The sequence below is a fragment of the Lepidochelys kempii genome, chromosome 8 (genome assembly GCF_965140265.1).
Source record: "Lepidochelys kempii isolate rLepKem1 chromosome 8, rLepKem1.hap2, whole genome shotgun sequence".
Lineage (NCBI taxonomy): Eukaryota > Metazoa > Chordata > Testudines > Cheloniidae > Lepidochelys > Lepidochelys kempii.
In genome coordinates, this window is record NC_133263.1 from 42438418 (window position 1) to 42464692 (window position 26275).

Sequence of the window (26275 nt, forward strand, 5' to 3'; positions counted from 1 at the left end):
TTTTCTTCCTGTTTGTTTCCCAGGCTTCTTGCGTTCCTGTACATGCATCTAAGATAACTAGCTGACTTTCTCAGTATGGATCAGGAGGCCTCCCGTGTTGCACCCTCCTCCTTGTGTTTCCGCCTGGTATCCCACTTCCCCACTTACTTCAGGGCTTAGGTCTCCATTCACTGGCGAACCTAATTTAAAGTCCTCCTCACTGGGTTAGCAAGCCTGCTTGAGAAGATGATCTTCCTTTTCTTCATTAGGTGGATCCCATCTCTTTTGAGCAATCCTTCTTCCTGGAACAACATCCCATGGTTGAAGAATCCAAAGCCCCCTCTCTGACACCATCTGTGTAACCACATATTTTCTGCCACAATTCGATGGTCCTTACCTGGGCCTTTTCTTTCAACAGGGCGGATGGACAACAACACGACTTGTGCCTCAAATTCCTTTATCCTTCTTCCCAGAGCCACATAGTCTGTAATGACCCACTCAAGGTCATTCTTGGCAGTATCATTGGTGCCCACGTGGAGAAGTAGGAAGGGGTAGCGATCCGAGGGCTTGATCAGTCTCGACAGACACTTAATCACATCCTGAATTCTAGCTCCAGGCAAGCAGCACACTTCTCGAGTTTCCCAATCTGGACGGCAGATGGATGACTCTGTCCCCTGTAGGAGGGAGTCCCCGACCACCATCATCCATCTCCTCCTGTTGGAAGTGGTGGTCGTGAAACCCCGATCCCTAGGACAACACATCCCATGCCTTCCAGTCGATGGGGTCTCCTTCTGACCCCTTCCCTCAGAGGACTCTTCCAAACCATTCTCTGCTGAAGTACCTGTGCAGAGCACCTGGAAATGGTTTCTTACGTCTGTCTGCATTGGGGGTGTATGGGATATCCCCTTCTTCTGGAGGCCACATGCTGCCAATTTTCTTCCCCGTTCTGCACTGCCCTCTCTGATTCTTCAGCATGCTGTGCCTGCAGTACCAGGTGTTGACTTCTATCCAGAAAGTCTTCGTTTTCTCTGATGCAACGGAGAGTTGATACTTGATTCTCTAGTCTTTTAACCTTCTCCTCCAATATGGAGACAAGCTTACACTTCGTATAGACAAAGTCGCTTCTATCCTCTGGGAGAAAGACGAACATGGTACATCCTGTGCAGGTCACAACAGCTGATTGCTCACTATCCAGGTTTTCCTTCTAAGAGCCTCTTCAGATGTTGTATTTACTGCTCGCAGAAGCCTGAAAGGCAAAAACACTCTGTGGGAACTCCCCTGAGGTGAACTCCCAGGCAAACTCCCTCTGTTTGCCTGTCTTCTGTTCGCCACTTGGCTGGGTTTAGATACAAGTGACTCCCAGTCGACCTAACTAAGCCTGGTTGAAACTGAATTCAGAGCATAGAATCATAGAAGATTAGGGTGGGAAGAGACGTCAGGAGGTCATCTAGTTCAAGCCCCTGCTCAAAGCAGAACCAATGCCAACTAAATCATCCCAGCCAGGGCTTTGTCAAGCCGGGCCTTAAAAACCTCTAAGGATGGAGATTCTACCACCTCCCTAGGTAACGCATTCCAGTGCTTCACCACCCTCCCAGTGAAATAGTGTTTCCTAATATCCAACCCTAGACCTCTGTGGCAGGGCAGGGGTAAACCCCTTTAAGGCCCTGCCAAAATGCTGGCTGCAGCCTGCTCTCTGGACAGGAGGCCGGGGTAGAGACACAGGTATTCAGCAGGGAGCCCAGCTGCAAGCCCTAATGAGGGCTGGCTCAGAGGAACATGCTGAGCTAAGTGCTGAGGCATGAGAGAGCTATAAAAGCCCTGGGCAAAGTTCAGTGGGGAGGCTAGTCTGGGAGGAGACAGGAGGGTGGTATCGCTGTCTCCTTACCAAAGACGGAACCTCAAAAGCCAGGAGACCCTGGGGAGGGTCTGTGGGGCACTAGCTGTTGGGGATCTGGGAACTGCACAAACACTGTAAATAAAGACACTTGGGTGATCCAGCAAAAGAAGGCATGGAAGAGTCTTTATTATACCAGCCTAAACACAGGGCACAGGCTCAAGAGGGAGAAAGCCTGCGGGAACCCTGTGACAACCTCCCCCACTGCAACTTGAGACCATTGCTCCTTGTTCTGTCATCTGCGACCACTGAGAACAGCCGAGCTCCATCCTCTTTGGAACCCCCCTTGAGGTAGTTAAAGGCTACTATCAAATCCCCCCCTCACTCTTCTCTTCTGCAGACTAAACAAGCCCAGTTCCCTCAGCCTCTTCTCATAAGTCATGTGCCCCAGACCCCTGATCATTTTAGTAGCCCTCAGTTGGATTCTCTCCAATTTGTTCACACCCTTTCTGTAGTGTGGGGCCCAAAACTGGATGCAATACTCCAGATGTGGCCTCACCAGTGCCGAATAGAGGGGAATAATCACTTCCCTCGATCTGCTGGCAATGCTCCTACTCATGCAGCCCAATATACCATTAGCCTTCTTGGCAACAAGGGCACGCTGCTGACTCATATCCAGCTTCTCATCTGCTGTAATCCCCAGGTCCTTTTCTGCAGTCAGTCCCCAGCATGTAGCGGTGCATGGGATTCTTCCATCCTAAGTGCAGGACTCTGCACTTGTCCTTGTTGAACCCCATCAGATTTCTTTTGGCCCAATCCTCCAATTTGTCTAGGTTACTGTGGACCCTATCCCTACCCTGCAGCATATCTATCTTTCCCCCCTTAGCGTCATCTGTAAACTTGCTGAGGGTACAATCCATCCCATCATCCAGATCATTAATAAAGATGTTGAAGAAAACCAGCCCAGGACCGACCCCTGGGGCACTCCGCTTGGTACCAGCTGCCACACTGAGCATGGCATGGTGCAACCACACACTGACCAACAGCCTGTCCACGCAGTGAGCCCAGAGCGGCTCTGGGATTGGGCCTGTTCAGCCACTCAATCCCGTGGGGAGGAGCTGGAACATGTGCCTCTGAGGAGCCAGCGTGAAGTGGAACTGGTAACTGACCCCCCCTTCCGCCTTTCCTGGGCTCCCTCCAGGTGAGGACTGAGGGCAGGTCGGGGGTGCTCTAGCTCTTCTGGAGCCAGCAGCCTGCCCTTTGCTCCCTAACACAGCTGTCAGCAGTGCCCCCCTCCCCCCACCCGCTGGTACCAAGCCTTGCCCACACCAGGGGAGCTGGAAATGACTCTGCCTGTTCCACAGTTACCACTAAGGGCTTCTAAAAACTCAGCCATGAGGCCCTATCTGTACACCTGCTGGCACGCTCACACACACTCAAGTGCATGCACCCGGTTCCATGCAGCCCAGTGCGCCCCGGCCCCACCAGCACTGGGCAGTTCTCCCCAGCAGGGCAGGAACCAGCCTGGTGGAGCTGTGGTCTGCCGCAGAGCCCTCCCCAGCCGGGGCTACAGGCCCTGGGCAGTAACTGCAGCTCTTCCAGAAGCCTCCAAAGGGAGCTCCCTGCCCCCCCAATGTCTCTGACCCAGGTCCCAAGTCAGAACACCGAGTGAGCACAGCCCATGGACCGAATCATGAAATCTCAATGCACGGATCAGAACATAGAAAGGGCCATGCCCTGACCACATCTGGAGGGGCGGCCTCTCTGTTCCTGCCTCATAGTCAGTAACCCCAGAACAAGCTCTGAAGAAGTGGGGAAGGAGAACCAAGGGTGCAGGTCTGTAGGAGTGTGACAGTGAGAGGCAATAGTTTAAGTACTAAGGAACACAAGGCCATTGCAGTGACGCTAACTGTTTGCATCAGTCTTCACTGCAGAGGCTGTGTGGGAGGTTCCCACATCTGAGACCTTCTTTTTGGTGATAAATCTGAGGAATTGACCCAGATTAGAGGAGATTTTGGAACAAACTGACACATTAAGCAGTAATAAGTCACCAGGACTAGATAGCGTTCACCCGAGAGTTCTGAAGGAACACAAATATGAACTTGCTGAACTACTAACTGTGGTATGTAACCTATCACCTAAACCAGTCTCTGGACCTGATGACTGGAGGGTGGCTAATGTAACATCGATTTTTAAAAAAGGCTCCAGATGCTTTTTTAACAGCTACAGATCACATGCTGTTAAGCTAACTTCAGTATCATGCAAATTGGTTGAAACTATAGTAAAGAAGAGAATTATCAGACACATAGATGAACATGTTTTGCTGGAGAAGAGTCAGTATGGCTTTTAAAAGGGAAATCATGCCTCACCAATCTACTAGAATTCTTTGAGGAGGTCAACAAACACATGGACAAGGATGATCCAGTGGATCTAGTGAACTCAGACTTTCAGAAAGCCTTTGACAAGGTCCCTCACAAAGGCTTTTAAGCAAAGTAAATGCAGTAGAAAGAGAGAGCCTGAGACATGAGACCTGGTATAAAGGGCCTGGTATGAGGCCTAAGGCCTGAATTAAAGTCAGGCCCTGATACTATAAAGCAATGTTAGCAAGAGTCAGGCTATGAGCAAAAACCAGACCCTGTTACAAGACATGCCTGCTTGAAGGTTCACTATCCGATACATGAACTTGGCAAAAACTTAGTATTGCAAAAACTGAGAAGAAGTGCTAGGTACAGAGGGTGCATATAAACACATTCCAGAAGGATGGTGCCAGAACATCCCGATACCTAGTATGGTATAAACATACTCCCTGAAGATAACAGGGATGCACTGACCCCTCCTAAAGATAAGGTCAGGATGACAGTGTGATGGAGAGAGATGTTTTGATCGAACCAACAGGTACAAGGTAAATGATAACTAGCCACGTCAGAGGGCCAATATGTCACTGGTTTGTATCACTGTATAAAAGAGGGGTCGTTGAGGGGGTTGTCTGGCCGAGGTGGGAGAGGAAGGTTCAGCCACTCACTGAGCCGAGTCCATTGTGATGGGCACAGGCGTGTTAGTGGCCCTGTAGAGTCTGCCAGACACTAGGCTGTGCTTTGTTGACAATTAATCTGGCCAAGTGCCTTTGCTACCGAACTGAGTCTGTGGTCTTCTTGGGCAGTTTGATCAAGGTCTGCTAGGCCAGCTACCTCACAGAGCTGGTGCAGCACACAGATAGAACACAACACAGCCAAGAACTGACAATGGTAAGAGGTCATGGGATAAGTGGGAAGGTCTTCTCATGGATCAGTAATTGCTTAAAGACAGGAAACAAAGAGTAGAAATAAATGTTCACTTTACAGAAAGGAGAGAGGTAAATAGCAGGGTCCCCCAGGGGTCTGTACTGGGACCTGTGCTGTTCATAAATGATCTGGAAAAGGGAGTGAACAGTGAGGTGGCGAAGTTTGCAGACAATACAAAATTACTCAAGATAGTTCAGTCCACAGCGGACTGCAAAGAGTTATGAAGGGATCTCACAAAACTGGGTGACTTGGCAACAAAATGGCAGATGAAATTCAAAGTTCATAAGTGCAAAGTAATGAATATTGCAAAACATAATCCCAATTATACATACACAATGATGGATTCTAAATTAGCTGTTATCACTCAAGAAAAGTCTCGGAGTGGCGGATAATTCTTTGGAAACATCTGCTCAATGTTACTCCTGAGGGAATTCTGCACCAAAAAATTAAAAATTCTGTGCACAATATTTAAAAATTCTGCAAAATTCTGCGTATTTTGTCAGAATAACACAATATAATCACACCATTTTCAATTTGCTGACAACTATTATTACCAAAATAATTGAAAATGGTGTGATTATATTGTTATTGTGTTTCTGTGTTATTTTGACAATTAAAATATACAGAACTTTGCAGAATTTTAAATGTTTTAATTTTTTGGCATAGAATTCCCTCAAGAGTACTAGGGTTCTGTGTGGCGCACTCTGGGTGTGGGCAGCTCGGTGGGAGGTCTGGATACAGGGGGGAATCTGGATGAACAGGGGCTCAGTACATGGTTCTGGGTGCATGGGGAATGGAACTCTATAGGCAAGCCCAGGTGAAGGTGGTTAGGGCTCAGTGGGGGGAGTGGGGCTTGTTAGGTTCGGGGGGACAGGGTGCAGTTAGTTGGGGATCAGTGGGGTGGGAGTACAGGTGTGGGGGGCTCCTGTAGTAGGGGGTGAGGCTCAGTGGAGTAGAGGTTTGGGGGGCTTGAAGGGGAGATTCTGGGCACGGGGGGCTCCTGATGCAGGGGGACTTGGTGTGAGAGGGTTCTGGGTGTGTGCGTGAGGGGAGGGAGTCACTGTACAGGGAGCTGCTCCCCCGTCCATCCAACCCCCCTGCACCCAACCCCTCCACTGAGCGTCAACCCCCGCACCTGGAACCCCGCCCCCCCCAGACCCCCACTGAGGTGCAGAGCTTCCTGCAGCCAGGGGAAGTTTCTGGGGCTTGATCTGACCCAGTTTTGGCTGCTATGTGCAGGGAAGGGGGAAGAGGAACTCCATCTCCCCTCCACCCAGCTGGGACTAATGTCCCTGGGTGGCCAGGGCATCCCCAGACCCCCCTTTCCCTCCAGTGATTTACCTCTCCCCCTGGCTGCACAGATCCAAACAGACCTGCGGGGAGCAGTGAGCGAGCACTGGTGCAGCTTCTCTTTGCTTCCCCACAGAAACCATTTTCTGCAAGGAAGCAAAGAAAAGCTGCAGGAGGCGGGTGGGTAGGCGGAGGCATTTTTCTGCTGCGCTGCAGTGGTGCAGAATTTCCCTAGGAGTATCAATGTGCAGCAGCAGCCAAAATAACAGAATGTTAGGAATATTAGGAAAGGGATGGATAATAAGACAGGAAATATCATAATGTCACTATATAAATCCCTAGTACACCTGTACCTTGAATGTACCTGCATGCAGTTCTGGTCACCCCACCTCAGAAAAGATATATTGGAATTGAGAAAGGTACAGAGAAGGACAACAAACATGATTAGGGGTATGGAACGGCTTCCATCTCAAGAGGGAGATTGGGACTGTTCAGCTTAGGAAAGAGATGACTAGGGGGATATGACAGAGGTGTATAAAATCATGACTGGTGTGGAGAAGGTGAATAAGGAAGTGTTATTTATCCCTTCAATAGCATCTGAAACAGGAGTCACCTGATGAAATTAACAGGCAGCAGGTTTAAAACAAACATAAAGAAGTACTTCTTCACACAACGCATGGTCAACCTGTGGAACTTCTTGCCAGGGGATGTTGTAAAGGCCAAAACTATAACAGGGTTAAAAAGAGAATGAGATAAGTTCATGGAGGATAGCTCCATCAATAGCTATTGGTCAGGGGGACATGCTCTGGGTGTCCCTAAACCTCTGACTGCCAGAAACTGGGACTGGACAACACTCAATCATTGCCCTCTTCTCTTCACTTCCCTTTGAAGCACCTGGCACCCGCCACTGTCAGAAGATAGGATACTGGGCTAGACCCAGTATGGTCTGACCCAGTATGGTCATTCTTATGTTGTTATGTGATTAGCTAATTAGCTGGTGATTCAGTTTGTCAGCTGGAAACAGTTAAAAGAGAGGCAGGAAGAGCTGCTGGAAGAAAGGGCCAGAGAAGCCCAGGATCTGAGGGAGATGAGCTCTCCCCTCTCTCTCTGGGGAAAGTGTAAAAGCCTCACAGGGCAGAAGCACTTGTTATGGCACACTGTCAATAAAGCACATGGTGTTGCACTTGCCAGGGGAGTGTGTGAGGACAGCTTGCAGCAATGAGTGCTGGGGAAGGGAACCCTGCCCTTCTAAAGGGGCAAGCTATTCAAAGGCCTGCTGTAGCTGGCATGTACCTCACCTGGCCATTCTATGAATAAGGAATAGGATGGCACCAGTGTTCTCCTCCTGGAAGCAGATCTAGCTGTGAAGCTGAGAGCAACGCTGCATAAAAGTCTGACTTGCACTCCAGGCAGATCTCAGCCATGGGTGTCTAATTGCAGCGTAGCAATGCCCAGAGACTGGTGTTTCTGAGACATGCTACAGAAGCAGCTTTGGACCTGGTCCAAGGTGTCTGAAGCCCTTTGGCTTGTGACCCATACCTGTAAGTTCCTAGTGGAATCTGGTCCACTTAGACAACTGCTGAGCGGAGACCAACTCTCTCCCTGCAGCTCTCTCTACATGGCACAAATGCCCTAGGTGATCTGTAAATAGGTTTAGTCCTAACTAGATAACAGATGCCAGCTTTTTTAACCTATAGATGGTGCAATGTAGCTTGCTCTGGGTACGTGCTTGGGCTGGGGAAAAAACAGATGGTTAAAGTCAGAATGGCAGAGTGTGGGGGAAGGACACCCATCGCCATGGACCACCACGTGGGGGGCCTCATCATCACGGCTCGCATCTCCTTAACTCTCCAGGCTGATACCATGGCCACCCAGGGGGCAGAGCCAGCTTTGCACAACCAGGGGGTCTCAAGTCAGCCTTTGGTGGGTGCAGCACTTGTGCAAATCTGGCTGCTTAGCCAGGTGCCTACATAGGGACATAACAACCTAGCTTTGGGCCCCCATTTTTGAAACTCTTGGCTGCAGTCTTTAGAGACAGACAATTCAAGCACTCTCCCCATTGTGCAAACAGAGCCTCCCTCAGCTTCCTGAGGGTTAGATTTAAACCAAGAGGGGTTGGGGGGACTCACAAGCAGCTGGGAAAACAAGCAAGAGCCCTTTCAAATACCTCTTTACAATCAGGTGTGTGAAGCCGGAGGGTCCTGCACCGGAGGCCAGCAGGTGGCTTTGAAGAGAGTTGCTCCAGGATAATCCAAGTGCTTGAGTGCTAACAAATGGTCCAAGATGAAAGGGGCTGCAGGAACTAATGGCAAGTAGCTGTACATGTGCGGGAGTGCTGGGTGCATGGGGCAGAGTGAACGCGAGTACTTTGGATGCAGTCAATGTGTATACCATGAGACTGGAATGTGCCTGTCTCTGCCCATCTCCAGATGCAGTCACTGATACCTCAGGGCTGTGGCGTGGTCCTTGCTAGGCAGCTGTACGCACTATCAAAGGCCCCAAAACTTACTGAGAGCCAAGTCCCAAGAACAGCTGCTACAAAACCTCTTTAAACCCATTCAAACACCCAGGCCAGATGCTCCCCGCTCCTTTCCTCCAGAGCCACACTGATCCCTCCCTGGAGCTGGGGGACCCACCTGGTGACTGTGAGGTCAGCTGGTGATGTCACAAAGCCAAGCCCCTGGGCAATCCAGCCAGAGGCTGTCCAGAACCCCAGAAACTCTGCTCCCGTCTCAAGAGGGAATGGAGAACTTCTCCCTGCTGACGATCTCAGGGCCTCGTCTGCCCAGCTGTGCCATGAAGAGCGTACGTGAGCTGCCATCCCCCAGGAGCACACCCAGTCTGCCAGGTAATGGGGCCACAGTGAGAGCCCGCAGCCAGATCTCGCATGGCATGGAACAGAACGACATTGCACTTCTCCAGCATCCTCACCATCTGCCCCAGGGCACTTTACCAGCAGCATTCCAGGACAGCCCATGAGGTGGAGGAGGGATATGAAGGTGGGGAAACTGAAGCACACAGATGCTGATGTTTTCCAAAGTGTGCTCTGATTTTGGGTACTCATTGTTAGAGCCCTGGGGACTGATTTTGCAGTGGGTCTGAGCGCTCACAGCACTCACTGAGATGTGAGCTGTGGGTCCCCAGCAATTCTGGAATCAGGGGCCAGCTGTCCCAAACTGGCCATTCAAAACCAGAAGCCTCTCTTGAAAATTGTGGCCTAAGTGAGTTGGGCAAGGTCCTACAGTGAGTCAGCAGCAGAGGCCGGGAGATGAGCCAGCTCTGATCCCCGCCTTGGGTCACACATGCCACCTTTCCTAGGCAAAACACAGCCAACCAGGCCAGGTCCAGGAAGTCAGGAAACCAGTGAACTACTTCCAGCAGAGCTAGGCATTGGCAGGTGACCTTGGGCAAGGCACCACCCTGCTCTGGGCCTCATTTCCCCAGCTGTAAAACAGGGGCAAGGGAAAATGCATGGGCCTGTCATTCATGTGCCCAGATGCCTCGTGCAGGACCTCAGGCCAGGGCAGTAGCTATTCATCCACAGAACCCCCCTCGCTCATATGCTTTTCTGACTCACCGCAGGCTTGTGCCTGAGCCAGGCCTTGATGCCTGTCATGTGCCACCATTGCTCGGCATCAGCGCTGCCCTTTAAGCCCCCCAGCGGGTGAATGGCCAGGACCTGCAGCTGGACAGCTCTGCCCCTGCCCTGCCCGTGGCACATGCAGGGAGAGGAAAGGTCTGACCACTTCCTGAGAAGGCCTGCACCACACGGCACCCCCTGCTCCCCAGCCCTGGGGCCACAAACACTGAGCCCCACACAGGCCCAGCCATCTCTTCCATTACACTACAGAGGCTCCATACAGTGCTCACCGAAGTAGAGCCGAGCAGGGGATGACTGGGGGCACAAAGACACAGTGGGGCAGGAGCAGAGGCACAAGATGTGCGTTTCCCTTGGGGACAGAAAGGGGCTCTTTGTATCACACTGACCCAGCTTCCCATCCCGGAGAGCACCAGTGTGGCTCTCTGGGAAGGGAACTGACTGCTGGAGACAAGCCCAGAGCAGTTGTTGGCACCATAGGGTCCCCTCTCTGCTGCCATGACCCATGCTACCCCTTTGTTTGGGGCCTCTCTGCCCCCCCAAGACACACACTTGGTGCCCCTTTGGTTCACTGGCTTTTCTCTGTGTATTTGTAACACAGGAATTTCCAAAACATCTATCCCGAAGGGGCCCAGCCCAGGACAAGCAATGCCCCCTGTGCCCATCCAGCACCCCCTGGCACAGCACAACAGCAGCATGTGGTGGGGGCCTTCTGTGTGCGTTCAAACTCAGACAGCCACTGTCTGTGTATCTATCTGTGCTCTCTGAGCACCTGTGCCTGTCCCCCTCTGGGTTCTGAGCATGTGGGGGTGTCGGAGGAACTGCAGGTGATGCTCATTCCTGGGATGCACAGAGAAAACCCCAGGAGATGCTGCCAGTTCCCACGTATAAGGCTACAATTTAGTCACCGGTATTTTTAGTAAAGTCCTGGATAGGTCATGGGCAGTAAACAAAAATTCACAGCCCGTGACCTGTCCATGACCTTTACTATAAATATCTGACTAAATCTTAGCTGGGGGTCCCAGGGTGCTGCTGCTCTGGGCAATCCTGGGGCCAGGCACAGTGGCCGTTCTCTGGGCTGTACTTGGGGCCAGCCGCACTGGTCGCTACTCGGGCGGACCCTGGGGCCAGCCGCATCAGCCGCTGCCCAGGCCCTCGGAGGTCGCAGAGAGTCATGGAATCCATGACTTCTGCAACCTCCATGACAGACTCGCAGCCTTACCCATGTGTGACAGACATGGCTGCCAGCCCATGTCCATACTGTCTGGCCCAGCAGGAGCCCTGTGATTGGGGGTGGGGCAGGCGGGTCAGGAGCATCAGGACAGAGCACCAGGCCAGTGCCAATAAGCTGGCAAGGCGGGTGCTCCCCAGGTGCCTTCAGATGAGGAGGGGAAAGGGCCTGAGGCCCCCACTGGAGATCTCCCTTCCCGGGTGAACACCGACCCAAGCGGTGCCCAAAGGGGAGGGAAACTGGCAAGGGGGTGGGCAAGGTGAACCCAGACCATGGCCTTGCTCCCCACAGCCAGCCCTCCACTGGGCCAGGGGCTCATCCCAGCCTCTTCTCTTGGCAGCCTGTGTCCCCAGCGACGGCCAGAGCAGCGAGCCCCTGGGGCGCAACTGCACCATCTACCGGCCCTGGTTCTCCCCCTACAGCTACTTCATGTGCATGGACAAGGCCAGCCAGCGGGAGGCCTGCAGCTTCCCGGACATGCTGGTGACCAGCGCCAGGGACACTGGCCAGCCCGACGAGCTCCCAGAGAGCATCTGCTCCTCCTCCTGCTCCCTGGAGAAGGCTCGCCCCACCGAGGGCACCAGGAGAGCCAGCCCCGGCGTGGAGGCCAGGGACTGCATCACGTCCCGGGATATCCTCATGGCCTCCAAGTGGCAGCCGGCACCGCAGAACGGCTACAAGTGCGTGGCCTGCTGCCGCGTCTTCCCCACCCTGCACTCACTCAAGACCCACGTCAAGTGTGGCTTCAAGGAGGGCTTTAGCTGCCAGGTGTATTACCACAGGCTCAAAGTGCTGTGGGAGAAGGAGCGCGTGGCCCAGCCCAACAACCGGCCGGCCTTCAGCAGCTGCAAAACGCCCAAGTGACCCAGTGGATGCACAGCCCCCAGCCTGTGCCGCCTGGGGGCAGCCAGCGCTCTACGCTCCCTACAGCAGAACCTGAATAAAGCAGATTATTAGGACCAGCCAACATTACTCTGCAGAGAACCCTGTGGCAGGGGCCACCGTGGGCTAAACAGGGCCCGGCAGGCGCTACCCTACAGGGATACACAAGCCCCGGCCCTCCTCCTGGAATGTGACTGGGTGAACCCCCGCCTCTCCCTGCTGGATCACAGCCTCCCCTCCCCAGCTGTGGGACCCCTAAGGAGTGAGCCCCTAGTCAGCCTGCCATGGGCCCCTGGCCCTCCCCCCTGAGCCCCTCCATGAGCCCCTAAGGGTGAGCCCCTCCATGGCCCCGCAGCCCTCCACCCACCCTCCCAGCAGGCCCCCACTCTAGCACAGTGAGTCCTGCACACCCTGACACAGAGCCAGCACCCCAGGCCCCGCTCCAAGGGATCTGTCTGCACCTAGTTTTGTTAAGGTGAAAAGGCCTGTTCCCCTGTCACTCTGCGCTGATCAGAGTCCAGGCATAGATCCCCACATATCCCCCAGCCAACATCCCTTCAGGAGCGGTTCCGGAAAGCCATTTCTCGACAGCTCAGGTGCCTGCTTCTTGGGGCTGCTCGTTCCAGACACCCTGGGAGAGAAACCACTCTCACCAGCCTTCGCTATCACCCAGCAGCCCGGGCCGGAAGTGCCAACAGCTGAGCCGCTGCGTGCTGGCGACCGATCCCACGGGACCTGTTTGAGGGAAGCGTGTCCCCCCAGAACTAGCCCAGTGTGGGAGGGGCATTTCCGAAAACCAGGCAGAGACTTCAAAGGACCCTTACATCGAATGCGAGGGAATGGACGTCTTTAGCCAAAGTCTGGGCTGCTTCCCAAACATGAGAGAAAAGAGCCTTCCCCGAGAGGTCCCCTGAACAAGCGAGGGCGGGCAACGCCAGGCTAGTTGAAAGGAAGGGTCAAAATGTTATACAAGCTATGCTGGGATCCGCTGGCGGGTGGGTCGCTGCGGGGGGGGGGGGGGGAGGGGGAGACACAGGTTGGTTCAGAGAGCAGAGGGGTGAGGCCAGATCCTGCAAGGGCTTCAGACAGCAGCCTCTCCGTGCACTGTCCCAGCTGCTGCCCAGTCTCAGACTGGCCTGGCTTTCCAGGGAGAGCTGGGGAGCCCTGGGAAGGGTGTGGGTCTGAGATGCACGGGGAGCCCGAGGGAGGCTGCTGCTTTCATTCCTCACTCCTGCAATCTGGATTCCCAGTAACTGATGACTGGGGTGGCTCTAAAGCCCACTCCCTGTCTGAGATGTCTAGGCCAGCGGGGAGCAGGGAGAAGATGGCCTGGTGCCTTTCCACAGTGCACTCCCACTTTGGCGTTGGAAACAAAAAATTCATTGTTTTATAAGAAGTTGTCCTTTTCCGCGTCGTTTTACAGGCCAAGGGAGAGGTTGTTCTCCAGAACCAAGGTTGCCCTGTGCTGGGAACTGGGGGATCTGGCTTGGGGACAGGCAAGATGGTACTGGAGGGCTGGCTATGAGACATACAGACAAGCAGTAGCAGTATATTCCCATCCACCAGGTACGGCGCTCTGGTAACAAAGGCAGGGCATGAAGTGAACGCAATGGGAGGTCCCAGCTGGATCTCCCATTTGCTGAGGTTAGCTCCTCAGCCATCGTGGTTTGCAGTCACCCATGTGAGGGCAGTAAATGCTTAGAAGGGTCCTGTTCTGTATCACTCTAGACACCAGCCAGGTGCTGTGTAGGACTGAATGGCAGCGGCCCTGGCTGAACAGTGACAACGAGCAGCTCGGCAGGCCCTCAGCACTGATTGGGGAGCTCTGCTGGGGTGATGGCCACCATTCTGGCCAGCCCGCCCCCCTGGGACTAAACAGGGCACCCCCAGGGCTAAAAGCACAGATCTATAGACCCCAAGGCAAGACAGGACTGTTGTGATCTTCTAGTCTGACCTGTAGGACACAGGCCAGAGACCAGCCCACAATAATTCCCAGAGAAGATCTGTTAGAAAAACACCCAGTCTTGATTTAAAAATGGCCAGGGATGGAGAATCTCCCATGGCCCCTAGTAAGTTGCTCCAGTGGTTAATAACTCTCACTTACTCCCAGTCTGAATGTATCTAGTTTTAGCTTCTAGCCATTTGGTCGTGTTGCCCCTTCCTCTGCCAGACTGAAGAGCCCATTAACAAACATTTGCTCCCCATGTTGAGACTTATAGACTGTGAGAAAGTCACCCCTTAACCACTCTTGGTTAAGCTAAATAGATTGAGCTCCTTGAGTTGATCACTATAAGGCAGGTTTTCTAATCCTTCAGTCAGTCTCGGGGCTCTTCTCTGAACCCTTACCAACTTCTTAACATCCTTCATGAACTGTGGGCACCAGACCGGTACACAGGATTCCAGCAGAGGTCGCAGCAGTGCCAGATAAAGAGGTACAATAATCTCTCTACTCACACGCAAGATTCCCCTGTTTCTGCATCCCAGGATCACATTAGTCTTTTTTGCCACAGCATCACACTGGGAGTTCATGTGCAGCTGATTATCCATCCTGACTCCCAAATCTTTTTCAGAGTCCCTACTACCAAGGTTAGAGTCCCCCAGCCTGTAAGTATGGCCTGCATGCTTTGTTCCCAGATGTACACATTTAGCTATATTAAAATGCAGATTGTTTGCTTGCGCCCTGGTTATGAAGTGATCCAGATTGCTCTTTACCCGTGACCCATCCTCTTCACTATTTACCACCCTGCCCCTCCCAGTGATGATTTTATGTTTGCTTCCAGATCACTAATGAAAATGTTAAATAGTTTAGGGCCAAGAACTGATCCCTGCAAGACACCACTAGAAACACCCCTGATCAGTGATGATTCCCTGTTTAGTTACATTTTGAGACCCATCAGTTAGCCAGCATTGAACATGTTCATTTTATATCTTTGTAGTTTTTTAACCACAATTTTGTGCAGTTCCAAGACACCTCACAGAAGTCTAAATCTCTTATATCAACACTATTACCTTCATCAACCAGACTTGTCATCTCATCCAAGAATGATAAAGCTAATTTGACATCATCTATTTTCCATACACCCATGCTGACTGGCATTAATTAAATGACCCTCCGTTATTAATTGAGTCCCATATCAACGACTCCATTATCTTACCCAAGGTCTATGTCAGACTGACAGGCCTATAATGACCCGAGTTACCCCATTTATCCTTTTTAAATATTGGCACAACATTAACCTTTCATGAGCAGCTGCAGCTCCCCAGCTGGGTCTCTGGCAGGCTCCCAGCCTCTGCGATTGGCACAGAGGGGGATGTGTGGGTCACGCCACTGAACGGACAGCATGAGCACCAGCCTGCACAAGGGTCAGCACGGAGCCCAGTGTGCTGTCGGACTATGCCTGGCCCAATGGGCCCATGCCAGTGCAGAGCAGTACTCATGGCAATCTAAACTCAGCTCTCTCTCAGCAAAGATGAGGGCATCATGTTGGGATGCTGCCTGTTCTCCGCTCACCATGCTGGGACGCTGCCCCTTACTCCTCTCAAACAGGTCAGTGCCTGGTCAGCAGGCTGGGCTCTTCATATCGCCAGTGGCTGAAGGCACTGGGCCAAGCCTGCTCTCCCCAGAGTCTGCTGGGAGACGTGTCTGAATAAGGATCCAGCCCTCCCTTCTGTGACCTAGGCCCTGGAACAATGGCAGTGGGGCCATGCCAGGCAGGAGGGCAAGAAGGCTCTCTCTCCCAGAGCCCAACAGCAGCTGATGTCAGTAGCAAGCAGAAGAGGGGACAGACAGAAATTGCTTCCCTGGGGCAAGGAAGGGGGATCCTACAAGTGTTTCATCATTACTGTACTTGACTATGTGTATTCCCGTACTGCGCAGAGACTCCAGATGAGAGCGGGTCCTATTGTTCTGGGTGTTGCACCAATCCTGACCAAGATGAGGCCCCCACTGTGCTGGGTGCTGCACAGACCCTGACCGAGATCAGGGCCCCAATTATGCTGGGAGCTGCATAGACCCTAATGGAGATCAGGGCCCACATTGTGCTGGGTGCTGCACAAATCCTGAGTGATATCGGGGCCCCCACAGTTCCTGCCTCAAAGAGACCCATTCCAATGCATTATAACTGAAGCAGGGTGGAAGGCTGTCATCACCAGCAGTATGGGAGGGGCCTGTGTCTGGGGCGGAATCTGTACCGAGACCCACCTCTGACAAGCAGCTGTGTGTGTTTGGCAGTGCCCCAGGGACTGGGTCCAATTACCTTTTGCTGCTCTGTGGGGACACATTTCACTGCCTGGAAAGCATAGGGGCTAGAACTAGGGGTGCTGCCTTGCCCCCTGGCTTAAAGTGGTTTCCATCAGATACAGGGTTTACAATTTGGTTCAGGTTTCAGAGTAACAGCCATGTTAGTCTGTATTCGCAAAAAGAAAAGGAGTACTTGTGGCACCTTAGAGACTAACCAATTTATTTGAGCATAAGCTTTCGTGAGCTACAGTGAAGTGAGCTGTAGCTCACGAAAGCTTATGCTCAAATAAATTGGTTAGTCTCTAAGGAGCCATAAGTACTCCTTTTCTATTTGGTTCAATAGCTCTCAGCACCCCCATTACACATATTGCTCCAGCCCCCTGCTGGAAAGGTCCGTTCCCAAGAGGGATGGCCGCTGGGGTATAACTGGTTTCCCTGCTTTGGGCCCCGAAGTTTGGGAGGTGGAAGGAGTGATCCAGAGACAGAGAGAGAAAGAAGAGACGACAGAAAGCCTTGAGAAATAGAAAGATTTATTTAGCAAAAGCCAATAGATAAACACCACCATCCAGGGGTTAAGTGCACTTACATTGACAGGCTGGCTTTCCAGATCGACTGAATACACAGTTAGTAACACAACAGTTGTAGGAAAGGAAAGGACAAAAAAATAGATCTATCTTGATCCTCAGCCAAGACCCACCACCACAGTGTGAGGCTGGAGAGGAGGTTCCTAGGCAGCATGGAGTTTGGAGGAGGAGAATTTACAGCTGTCCAGTTCCAGGGCCCAGCACGATGCAGGAAAGAGTTGCAGCCCAGCCCTGGGACGCCTATGAGATGCACACTGGAGCCTTCCAGCAATGCCCCTTCACATTGCTTCACACCACGTTCAAAGGTGGCCCTCAAGAGAAGGGGCAGCTCTCAGAACCAACAGCAGCCACCCTGTCCCTACCCCCATCCTGAGAGGAAGCAGACAAGAGTGATGAGAAAAAGGATGAGTTGGAAGCAGGCCAAGTGAGCCAGCTGCCTGCAGGCACCTAGTCCCTGTGGGGGTGTCCCAGTGCCATGGCTCCAAGAGTGACTCCCAGGGGCATGGGTCTCTCACTAGGACGCCTGCTCCCTCCGGGTTGGCTGTTCCTGCTCCTACCTGTGCTGTGCAGAGCAGGTCTGAGCTAGGGAGCAGAGGCCTGGGGCAAGGGGAGGAGAGGGGAACAGGACTGATCCTGCCACAAGCAAAAGGGAGGGTGAGAGCCTCACAATAAGGTCCTTCCTTCCTTCCTCCCTCCCTCCCTCCCGCTGCCCTGCTCTCTGCCCCTCCCTCATGTGTCAGCCAGCCAGACCCTGACTCCTGCCTATTGCATCTGGTAATGCTGCTCATTCTCCAGCCCACCCCACCCCCCACAGGCCTTGCTGCATTAACTCTCTCACATGCCAAGTCCCCTCTCTAGCCCCTCCAAAGGTCCCAGGGAGTCCCCTCAGCTCCCGCTGCCATTCTTACCCTTATCCCCCTGCACTCTCATCTCTCTCTTCTTCCCTTTCCCAGCTGCAACCAGCTCCGCATCCTATCTCCTATCCATGCATCAGGCCTAGCCAGGCTGTTGGTGTCCCCATCCCCTCCCACCTGAAGTGCTGCCTGGCCAACCTCCCACCCCCTCTGCCAGTGCCCACCTGCCCCTTCCAGGCCTGCAGGGGATGGGTGCAAGCTCAACCCACCCAACCCCTGCCTCTTGCCCGGCAGCCCAACAGCCCAGCTGAGCTCTGAGCGGGACCACGCCAGGCATTGCAGCTTCACAGTACCTCAGAAGCCCATCTGGCCAGGAGGCCCTCCTCTCCACTACCCTGCCTGTCTGAATGACAGCACCTGGTCCAATCCCAGCCCTGGTGAGAGGAGGGGACATTGGTGGGAAGACACAGCCATTGCCACCACCTCGCCCTCCATCCAGTGGGTCAAATAAGCCCCAGCCAGGGCGCTCCTGGACACCTCGCTGCAGCTCAACACACAGACATCAGCTAAACACCCCTCCCACCTATGGCTGCCCCCAGCTCCAGACACCAGCTGACGACTGTGGTTCAGGCCCCCCCCCCCCGTGCCTGCACTGCAGTTAGTGTGGATTGCAGCCCCCACCTGCTGGGGGGCCCATCAGCCCTGTGCTCCTCACTGCGCTGACCCCACAGAACAGCAGCTCACAGGCCAGATCTCAGTGGCTTCTACACCCCCTGTGCCAGAGATAGTGGCTCTCACTGCCAGGGGCCCTGCCCGTTAGCGTTCCCCAAAGGTGCCACCAGACGGTGCCTGTGGCAGGTGGTGCTGGGGGTGGACTCAGGAGGAGCAGGCAGAAGGTGCAGGCGAAAAGGAAGAGAGATCAGAGGAGCAGTGGGAGCAGAGGGGAAGAGAGAGGAAGAATCCATTCCCCAGCCCCCATGTCCTCAGGGGAGCAGAGGGAATGTCAGTGCCTGTCCTGACTCCTGGTCCTGCGACCAACAGCCTCAGGAACAGGAAGGGAGAGCCGCAGGTCACATGGGAGTGTCAGGGCTGGAGGGATGTCTCAGGCAGAGGTCACCTTCCAGCCTGGGGCCCCGGGACAGCCATCCCACTGTGGGCACTCTGGCGGGACATCACTGGGACAGGCTGTTGGTCAGCAGGGTCCCAGACCTGATTGGTGGAGACAGTGGTATGATGTAACAGCTTTTCACTAGGATGCAGGAGGGGAGGAGGCGGGGAACAGCTCCCTCACACGTGTAGGGCTCTGTCAACAGGGTCTGTCAACCTGGCCCAGGCCTGGCCTGGCCTGGCATCCTCCCTGGCGCTCTGGCTGGTTTCCTCCTGCATTGGGTTAGCTCAAACACTGAGCGTCCCAGCTTGTGATATGAGGCAAGGGGGCAGCTCACAGTACTGGGGCACGGCAGCACTGGGCGTGCAAGGGCACGACTGGAATTTCATGACCATCTGTAACTTATTTAGAAGCCAATTTAGGAGAGGGCCCCTTACGCCCCCACAGACTTCAATCACCTGCATGTTCAAGTCATCATTCAAAATCAAAATAATGCACAGAAATTGGGTATACAAAAGCCAACTAATTATTGTAATCAGGAAACTGGTTTTCAAAATACTCCCTCAGGCGAGTGAGCATTCCAAAGATCTCAGGGCCACATTCCCAAAGGTTATCCCAAACTGCCTTCACAGTGGCTAAGAGCACATTTATTTGCATGCACACAAGTGTATCCCCTTTCAGTTACAAAAATCTGCACTTGCAAGGGCATCGTTTTGCATAAACAAAAATCCACATTTGCAAGTGCATTTGTGTGCACAAACAGAGTTGTCAGCTCGCATAATCTGAGTCATAAAGCTCCAGATCTTGGAGGCATGTGATGACGCGAGAACCTTAGCTTTCCTTTACAAAAAAAAGCAAGCTTTTAGCCCTCGCAGTTGTGGAGAAAAGCCTGAAAACAGGATCCAAGTGCCCCCTAAAGGCTCAGAAATCAGAAAGCAAAGAAAAAGAGCCCTAGTTATTTTTGAAAGCCAATCTCATGGTCTCTGGAGCCTGCCTCCTGAGTTCTGAATGCGGGCAGCTGACCAGACTGCAGAAACCTTCACGATTTATCACAGATTTTTTCTTGACCACTGGGAGGCAGAATCTTCAGAGATTTTGGCCCCATTTGTCCTGGTGTTGATATGAGTCTAAAAGGCCAGTTAGATCCACTCCAGTGGAACCAGAACCATCCTCAAGAAACCTTATCATGACTGGTGCCTTTCCTGGCTTCCACGCATCAGTGCAGCTCCGACTGCTGGCTGTAAGACACAGCATGTGTCGGGCACAGAGATGGGGAGAATGGCCCTTAGCCGAAGGCCCCTCCAGCCAGCAGCTAGTGGGTGAGCTAATCGACAGTGTTATGGTGACGTGTCAGTCCTCGGGAGCGGCGTGAACTGTTCACAACTGCCCTTGAGAGCGTCGTAAATGAACCCAGAGTGCTGGGGACATGGTGGCCTTGCCCTGGGGTTGCAGGCTCTGAGTTTCGCACTGCACGTGCCAGGTAATTCAGACAGAACAAGCATAGCTGATGTGGATGTCCAGGCTGGGCTTTCTGCAGAGGCAGCCAGGAGAGGGGGGCCCAGCAGGCAATGCCTGGGGCCCAGAGGGGGTGAGGCAGGGCAAGCTGGGACCAGGAGGGGAAAGGATGCAGCAGCCTTTGCTTCCCATCACTGTGCTGCTCTTCTGGAGCCCTGCTTTCCTGCTCTAGCACGTCTCTGCTCTGAGCCCGTAGAATCTCCCCAGCCAGTCTAAGGTTCCTGTCCTGTCTCCATTCCAGTCCTCCAGCCCTGCCCTCACCCCCCCACTCCACAGCTCTCTCCATGGCCAGCACCCCTGCACTCACCCCCCCCCCCCACACACACTTTCCGCGTCACCGCCACACACACCTGGAACCCACCTGCTACTGCCCCATGAACTCACCCCTCACCCTCCCGCAGACGGACCCAGGTTCCCTGCTCACTGCGCTCTCCCTACTAGTGGCTCCAGAGAGAAGCTGCTCCCCAGCCAGCTCTGAACCCCAAAGGCTCGCAGGACTCCGGGGACGGTCAGGAGGCCCAGCAGGGAAGTTTGCACATGGCCCTGCCCTAGTGTCAGGGCTAATGGCATCACAGCGAATCGTCAGGGGAAAGCTGAGAGCAGGCAGCGACTGGAGGTAACTCCAAGCCCCAGAGAGGGGTCAGATCTGTGGGTAGGGCACTGCCGGAGCCCCTCATGCAACCCTTTGGAGCCCTGTTCTTCCTGCTTTTGTCAACTTCCTGTCTTTTCAGTCTGCCACCTCTTCAGGGCATAGCCAGTGCAGCCACAACAGGGCCCGATCCTGTCCTGGGCCCTGGGTGCTACAGCTAGACAATCCATCCTAATGAACTAGCTCCCATCTGCTTTCTGAGATCGCCAAGCTTTACTGAGTTACTGACAGGCACATTCAGCCTTTGCGCCCTCCGAGCAAAGCCTTTTCCCTGGGAATCTGCTCTGCCCCTCCAATCAAATGTTAACGCAGCCCCATGGGGACAGCAAGCAACCACTCCCATGACAGCAAGGCCCATCAGTACAGCCTTCTCCACACCATTGACCCAGCCAGGCTGCACAGCCTGGAGAACTTACCAGACAGCTTGAAAGCAAACAGGAGGAAGTGGGGCCTATCTGCTAGGGAGCCAGTGCAGCCAATCTGCCCAAAACGTGAAGCAAGCCCTGAGACTTTGGCCTGCCAGGAGAGTGTGGGGTACACGCCACTGAAGAGTTTGGCTCCCTGAACTTGTGGAATTTCCTGACTTCATCACTGCATTAACATCAGCTTTGGCATTTCATTTCCCTGGATTTACTTAAGGAAAAAGAAAATATGAAGAAGCCAGTGATGCGGAGCTGCTCTGCTGCCGGGATCTCCTGCTTCCACCCTGCTCTCGCTGCACACCCCTAGAGAGTTGAGGACAAAGAAAGTGTGCTGGAAGATGACACAATACCGAGGTTAGTCAAGACTAGGAAGGCCAACAAGCCCTATTCGAGTGAGAATGGCTGGTGTGACGGCAGGGGAAAATGTCTCAACAAGTGCATGGTAATGCCTGATCTGTGATTCACAGAATGATAGAAGATTAGGGTTGGAAGAGACCTCAAGAGACCATCTAGTCCAATCCCCTGCTCAAAGCAGGACCAACCCCAACTAAATCATCCCAGCCAGGGTTTGTCAAGCCTGGCCTTAAAAACCTCTAAGGATGAAAATTCCACCACCTCCCTAGGTAACCCATTCCAGTGCTTCACCACCCTCTTAGTGAAACATGTTTCCTAATATCCAACCTAGACCTCCCCCACTGCAACTTGAGACCATTGTTCCTTGTTCTGTCATCTGCCACCACTGAGAACAGCCTAGCTCCATCCTCTTTGGAAAACCCCTTCAGGTAGTTGAAGGCTGCTATCAAATCCCCCCTCACTCTTCTCTTCAGCAGACTAAATAACCCCACTTCCCTCAGCCTCTCCTCGTAAATCACGCGCCCCAGCCCACTAATCATTTTCGTTGCCCTGCACTGGACTCTCTCCAATTTCTCAACATCCCTTCTATAGTGTGGGGACCAAAACTGGATGCAATACTCCAGATGTGGCCTCACCAGTGCCAAATAGAGGGGAATAATCACTTCCCTCGATCTGTTGGCAATGCTCCTACTAATGCAGCCCAATATGCCATTGGCCTTGGCAACAAGGGCATACTGCTGACTCATAACCAGCTTCTTGTCCACTGTAATCCCCAGGTCCTTTTCTGTAGAACTGTTGCTTAGCCAGTTGGTCCCCAGCCTGTAGCAGTGCATGGGATTCTTCCTTCCTAAGTGCAGAACTCTGCATTTGTCCTTTTTGAACCTCATCAGATTTCTTTTGTCCCAATCCTCTAATTTGTCTAGGTCACTCTGGACTCTATCCCTACCCTCCAGAGTATCTACCTCTCCCCGCAGGTTAGTGTCATCTGCGAACTTGCTGAGGGTGCAATTAATCCCATCATCCAGATAATTAATAAAGATGGTGAACAAAACCAGCCCCAGGACTGACCCCTGGGGCACTCCGCCTGATACCGGCTGTCAACTAGACATCAAGCCATTGATCACTACCAGTTGAGCCCGACAATCTAGCCTGTTTTCTAACTACCTTATAGTCCATTCATCCAATCCATACTTTTTTGACTTGCTGGCAAGAATACTGTGGGAGACCATAACAAAAGCTTTGCTAAAGTCAAGATATATCACATCCACCACAGAGCCAGTTATCTTATCATAGAAGGCAATCAGGTTGGTCAGGCATGACTTGCCTTTCATGAATCCATGTTGACTGTTCCTGATCACCTTCATCTCCTCCAAGTGCTTCAAAATGGATTCTTTGAGGACCTGCCCCATGATTTTGCCAGGGACTGAAGTGAGGCTGACTGCTCTGTAGTTCCCCAGGTTCTCTTTTTTCCTTTTTTAAAATATGGGCACTATATTTGCCTTTTTCCAACTGTCCAGGACCTCCCCCAATTGCCACAAATTTTCAAAGATAATGACCAATGGCTCTGCAATCACATCAGCCAATTCCTTCAGCACCCTTGGATGTATTAGATCTGGACCCATGGACTTGTGCACGTCCAGCTTTTCTAAATAGTCCTTAACTTGTTCTTTCACTACTGAGAGCCGCTCACCTACTCCCCATGCTGTGTTGCCCAGTGTGGCAGTCTGGGAGCTGACCTCGTCTGTGAAAACCGAGGCAAAAAAAGCATTGAGTACTTCAGCTTTTTCCACATCATCTGTCACTATGTTGCCTCCCCCATTCAGTAAGGGTCCCACACTTTCCCTGACCTTCTTCTTGTTGCTAACATACCTGTAGAAACCCTTCTGGTTACCCTTCACATCCCTTGCTAGCTGCAACTCCAACTGTGCCTTGGCCTTCCTGATTACACCCCTGAAAGCTCTAGCAATATTTTTATACTCTTGCCTAGTCATCTGTCCAAGTTTCCATTTCTTGTAAGCTTCCTTTTTGAGTTTAAGCTCACCGAAGATTTCACTGTTAAGCCATGCTGGTTGCCTGCCATATTTGCTATTCTTTCTGCACTTTGCGATGGCTTGTTCCTGCGCCCTCAATAAGGCTTCTTTAAAATACACGGGGGGCTGAGATGGACCTGAATGGCTCAGGTTCGACCCGGGCATGACTGGAACAGCGAGTATCCCAGTTCATCACTCAGCAGTGTGCAGAACAGCTGCACAAGACTGGAAGGGAGACCAACTCCAAAACCGGTACCATGGAGAGCAAGGCTGGCACCTGCCTGGGAGACTCGGGTTCAATTCCCTGTACAGCACAGACTTGGGCTCTGTGCCTCAGTGCCCATCAGTACAGTGGGCAATAGCTTTGCCTGGCCTCCCAGGGGGGTGTGGGCATGAATACAGTACGGCTGGGACATGCTCCGCTGCCACCGGCTGCGTGGGGAGCTCAGAGAGCTAGGATCTGTTATACAGACAGGGGGCATTCCCTGACCTGCAATAGAGAGATCAGGTCTGGCCCCCAGGAATCAAAGGGGCCCCAGAGGCAAGTGCCCACAATGCCAAGAGGCTCCATCTGAGGATGGGGAGTTTCAAGTACTGGGTGGCCTCTCACTGAAATCTATAGCTCGACTCCACTGGGAGCAGAGGTGATTACCCCTACACTGAGCTCCTGTGACCATCCCCCTGACTCTGCTCTGTTTGGAGAGGGGATGAACAGGAGGGGACATGACAGGGCCATGTCAAAGACTGAATAGGATAAGAAAAGAGGTGGGAATGCCGTCCCAGTGAGAACCAGGGGAGGTACACTGATGAGGAAAGGCAATGAATCTAACGCTGACCAAGGGAAATGGACAGTGAGCCTGTGGAACTACTTGCCACAGGATGTTATAGGGCCAAGAACTTGGTAGGATTCAGAAAAGGGTTATAGATTTTATGGCTAATGAAAATATCCCCAGTTCCATTACAGAGGACAAAGCCATGCCATGGACTTACAGCCACACATTGCTGGCCATAGCCTATGGAGTCTGATCAGAGCAGAAGCTGTGCCAGGCTGGCAGAGCCTTGGGGCAGCGCGGTGAGGGTCTTGCGAAAGTGACTGCACATCGAAGGAGGGTATGTGTCTGTACCCGCTCTGTGGCTGGCTGGGTGGGTGGGACTGCTCGCTGACTGTTCTAGCAGAGGGATACCTGCCTGTGCACACTCAGTCTCCTCCTCTCTCACAGCAAGGCCAGGGCGTGCCCTGACAGCTCTGAGAGCCTGCTGGGATGGCGTGGGCTGCAGGGAGCACAGCCCTGGCTTTGTCCTGCCACAGGGGCGGAGAGGGAACTTTTACTGCCTACCCTGGCCTAAAGCCCTGAACTGAGCACTGGCCTCCAGCAGCTGCTTCCCTCCCCAAGACTGTCTCCTCCCTGTCTTGGTCTGGAGACAGCCACCCTCCTACACAGCGATCTCATCATCCAGGCTGTCCCCCAGGCCCTGCTTGTGCCGCACGTTGAGCAGACGCAGTGGCTCCTCCTGGGCCCACGAGTCGTGCTCCTCGCTCTCGTCCGTGTTGGACTCGTACTCCGAGGCGATGCCCGACTCGCGGAACTTGATGAGCTCCAGGCTGCCCAGGAGCGGCTCTGACGGTGACGTGGTGCCCGGCGGGAAGCGGAAGTATTCCAGCTTCACCAAGCAGTCACTCCTACCTATGGGGCTGCCCAGGGCATGGGTGGAGTCAAGGCCAGGGCCCAGCAGCGGCAGGTGTAGGTCCTCAGGCTTCGGGGTGATGGAGTCGCACAGCACTGGCATGGCATTGCAGCGGTAAGTGATCTCCAGCAGACTGTCCTGGGAACCTACTGGAAGAGAGGAGGGCAGTCAGAGCGGGAACGGCCTAGGGCATCACTGACCCCTCACACAGGCTGGCAGACAGCCACCAGGCACACAGGCCTGCTCTAGATCTCAACCCATGGCCAAGAGCCCACCCTGATCAGTGCTGTTCACATGGGGAGCTGAAGCTGATGGAGGGTGGAGGGGTAGGTGAGGATCTAGCTGAACAAACAGCAACAGGGAAAAGCATGGACAGCCCCCAAAGATAACACCCCCCCCAACACCTGCACACACACAACCCCATAGCCATGACGTGTGCACGGCCCTGCCCCAATAACACCCAACCCCTGTACGCCCACCATACACAACCATAGCCTTGACGTGCACACGGCGCTGCCCCATACATCCAGCCTCCACACACCCACCGTGAACTGCCCCTGCACCCCTGACATATGCACACGGCCCTGAAAACACCTAGCCCCCACATCCCCACCACACACAAACACCCCCATACACTCCCATCATGTGCACACGGCCCTGCCCCAATAACACCCATCCCCCGCATGCCCACCACACACAAACATCCTCCCCCACACCTCTGACATGTGCACATGATCC

General features: G+C 53.3%; 2 protein-coding genes across 16 annotated transcripts in view; one reads left to right on the top strand and one right to left on the bottom strand.

Annotated features, from left to right (window-relative positions):
• The window catches only part of NOS1AP (nitric oxide synthase 1 adaptor protein), a 175263-nt gene that overhangs the window by 12826 nt on the left and 136162 nt on the right, over nt 1-26275 (bottom strand). For 11 of the 15 annotated variants that reach the window (XM_073356236.1, XM_073356232.1, XM_073356231.1 and 8 more), the window contains one exon: nt 25537-25686. In XM_073356236.1, the coding sequence (XP_073212337.1) occupies nt 25537-25686 (150 nt within the window). Of the gene's footprint in view, nt 1-20724; nt 25687-26275 lie in introns of those variants that run through there. The other 4 variants (XM_073356243.1, XM_073356242.1, XM_073356241.1 and 1 more) reach the window with 2 other exon arrangements.
• Nucleotides 9127-12077, top strand: SPATA46 (spermatogenesis associated 46). The gene is made up of 2 exons (XM_073358065.1): nt 9127-9232; nt 11554-12077. Exons 1-2 carry the CDS (start codon nt 9127-9129, stop codon nt 12075-12077), a joined length of 630 nt encoding a protein of 209 aa, XP_073214166.1.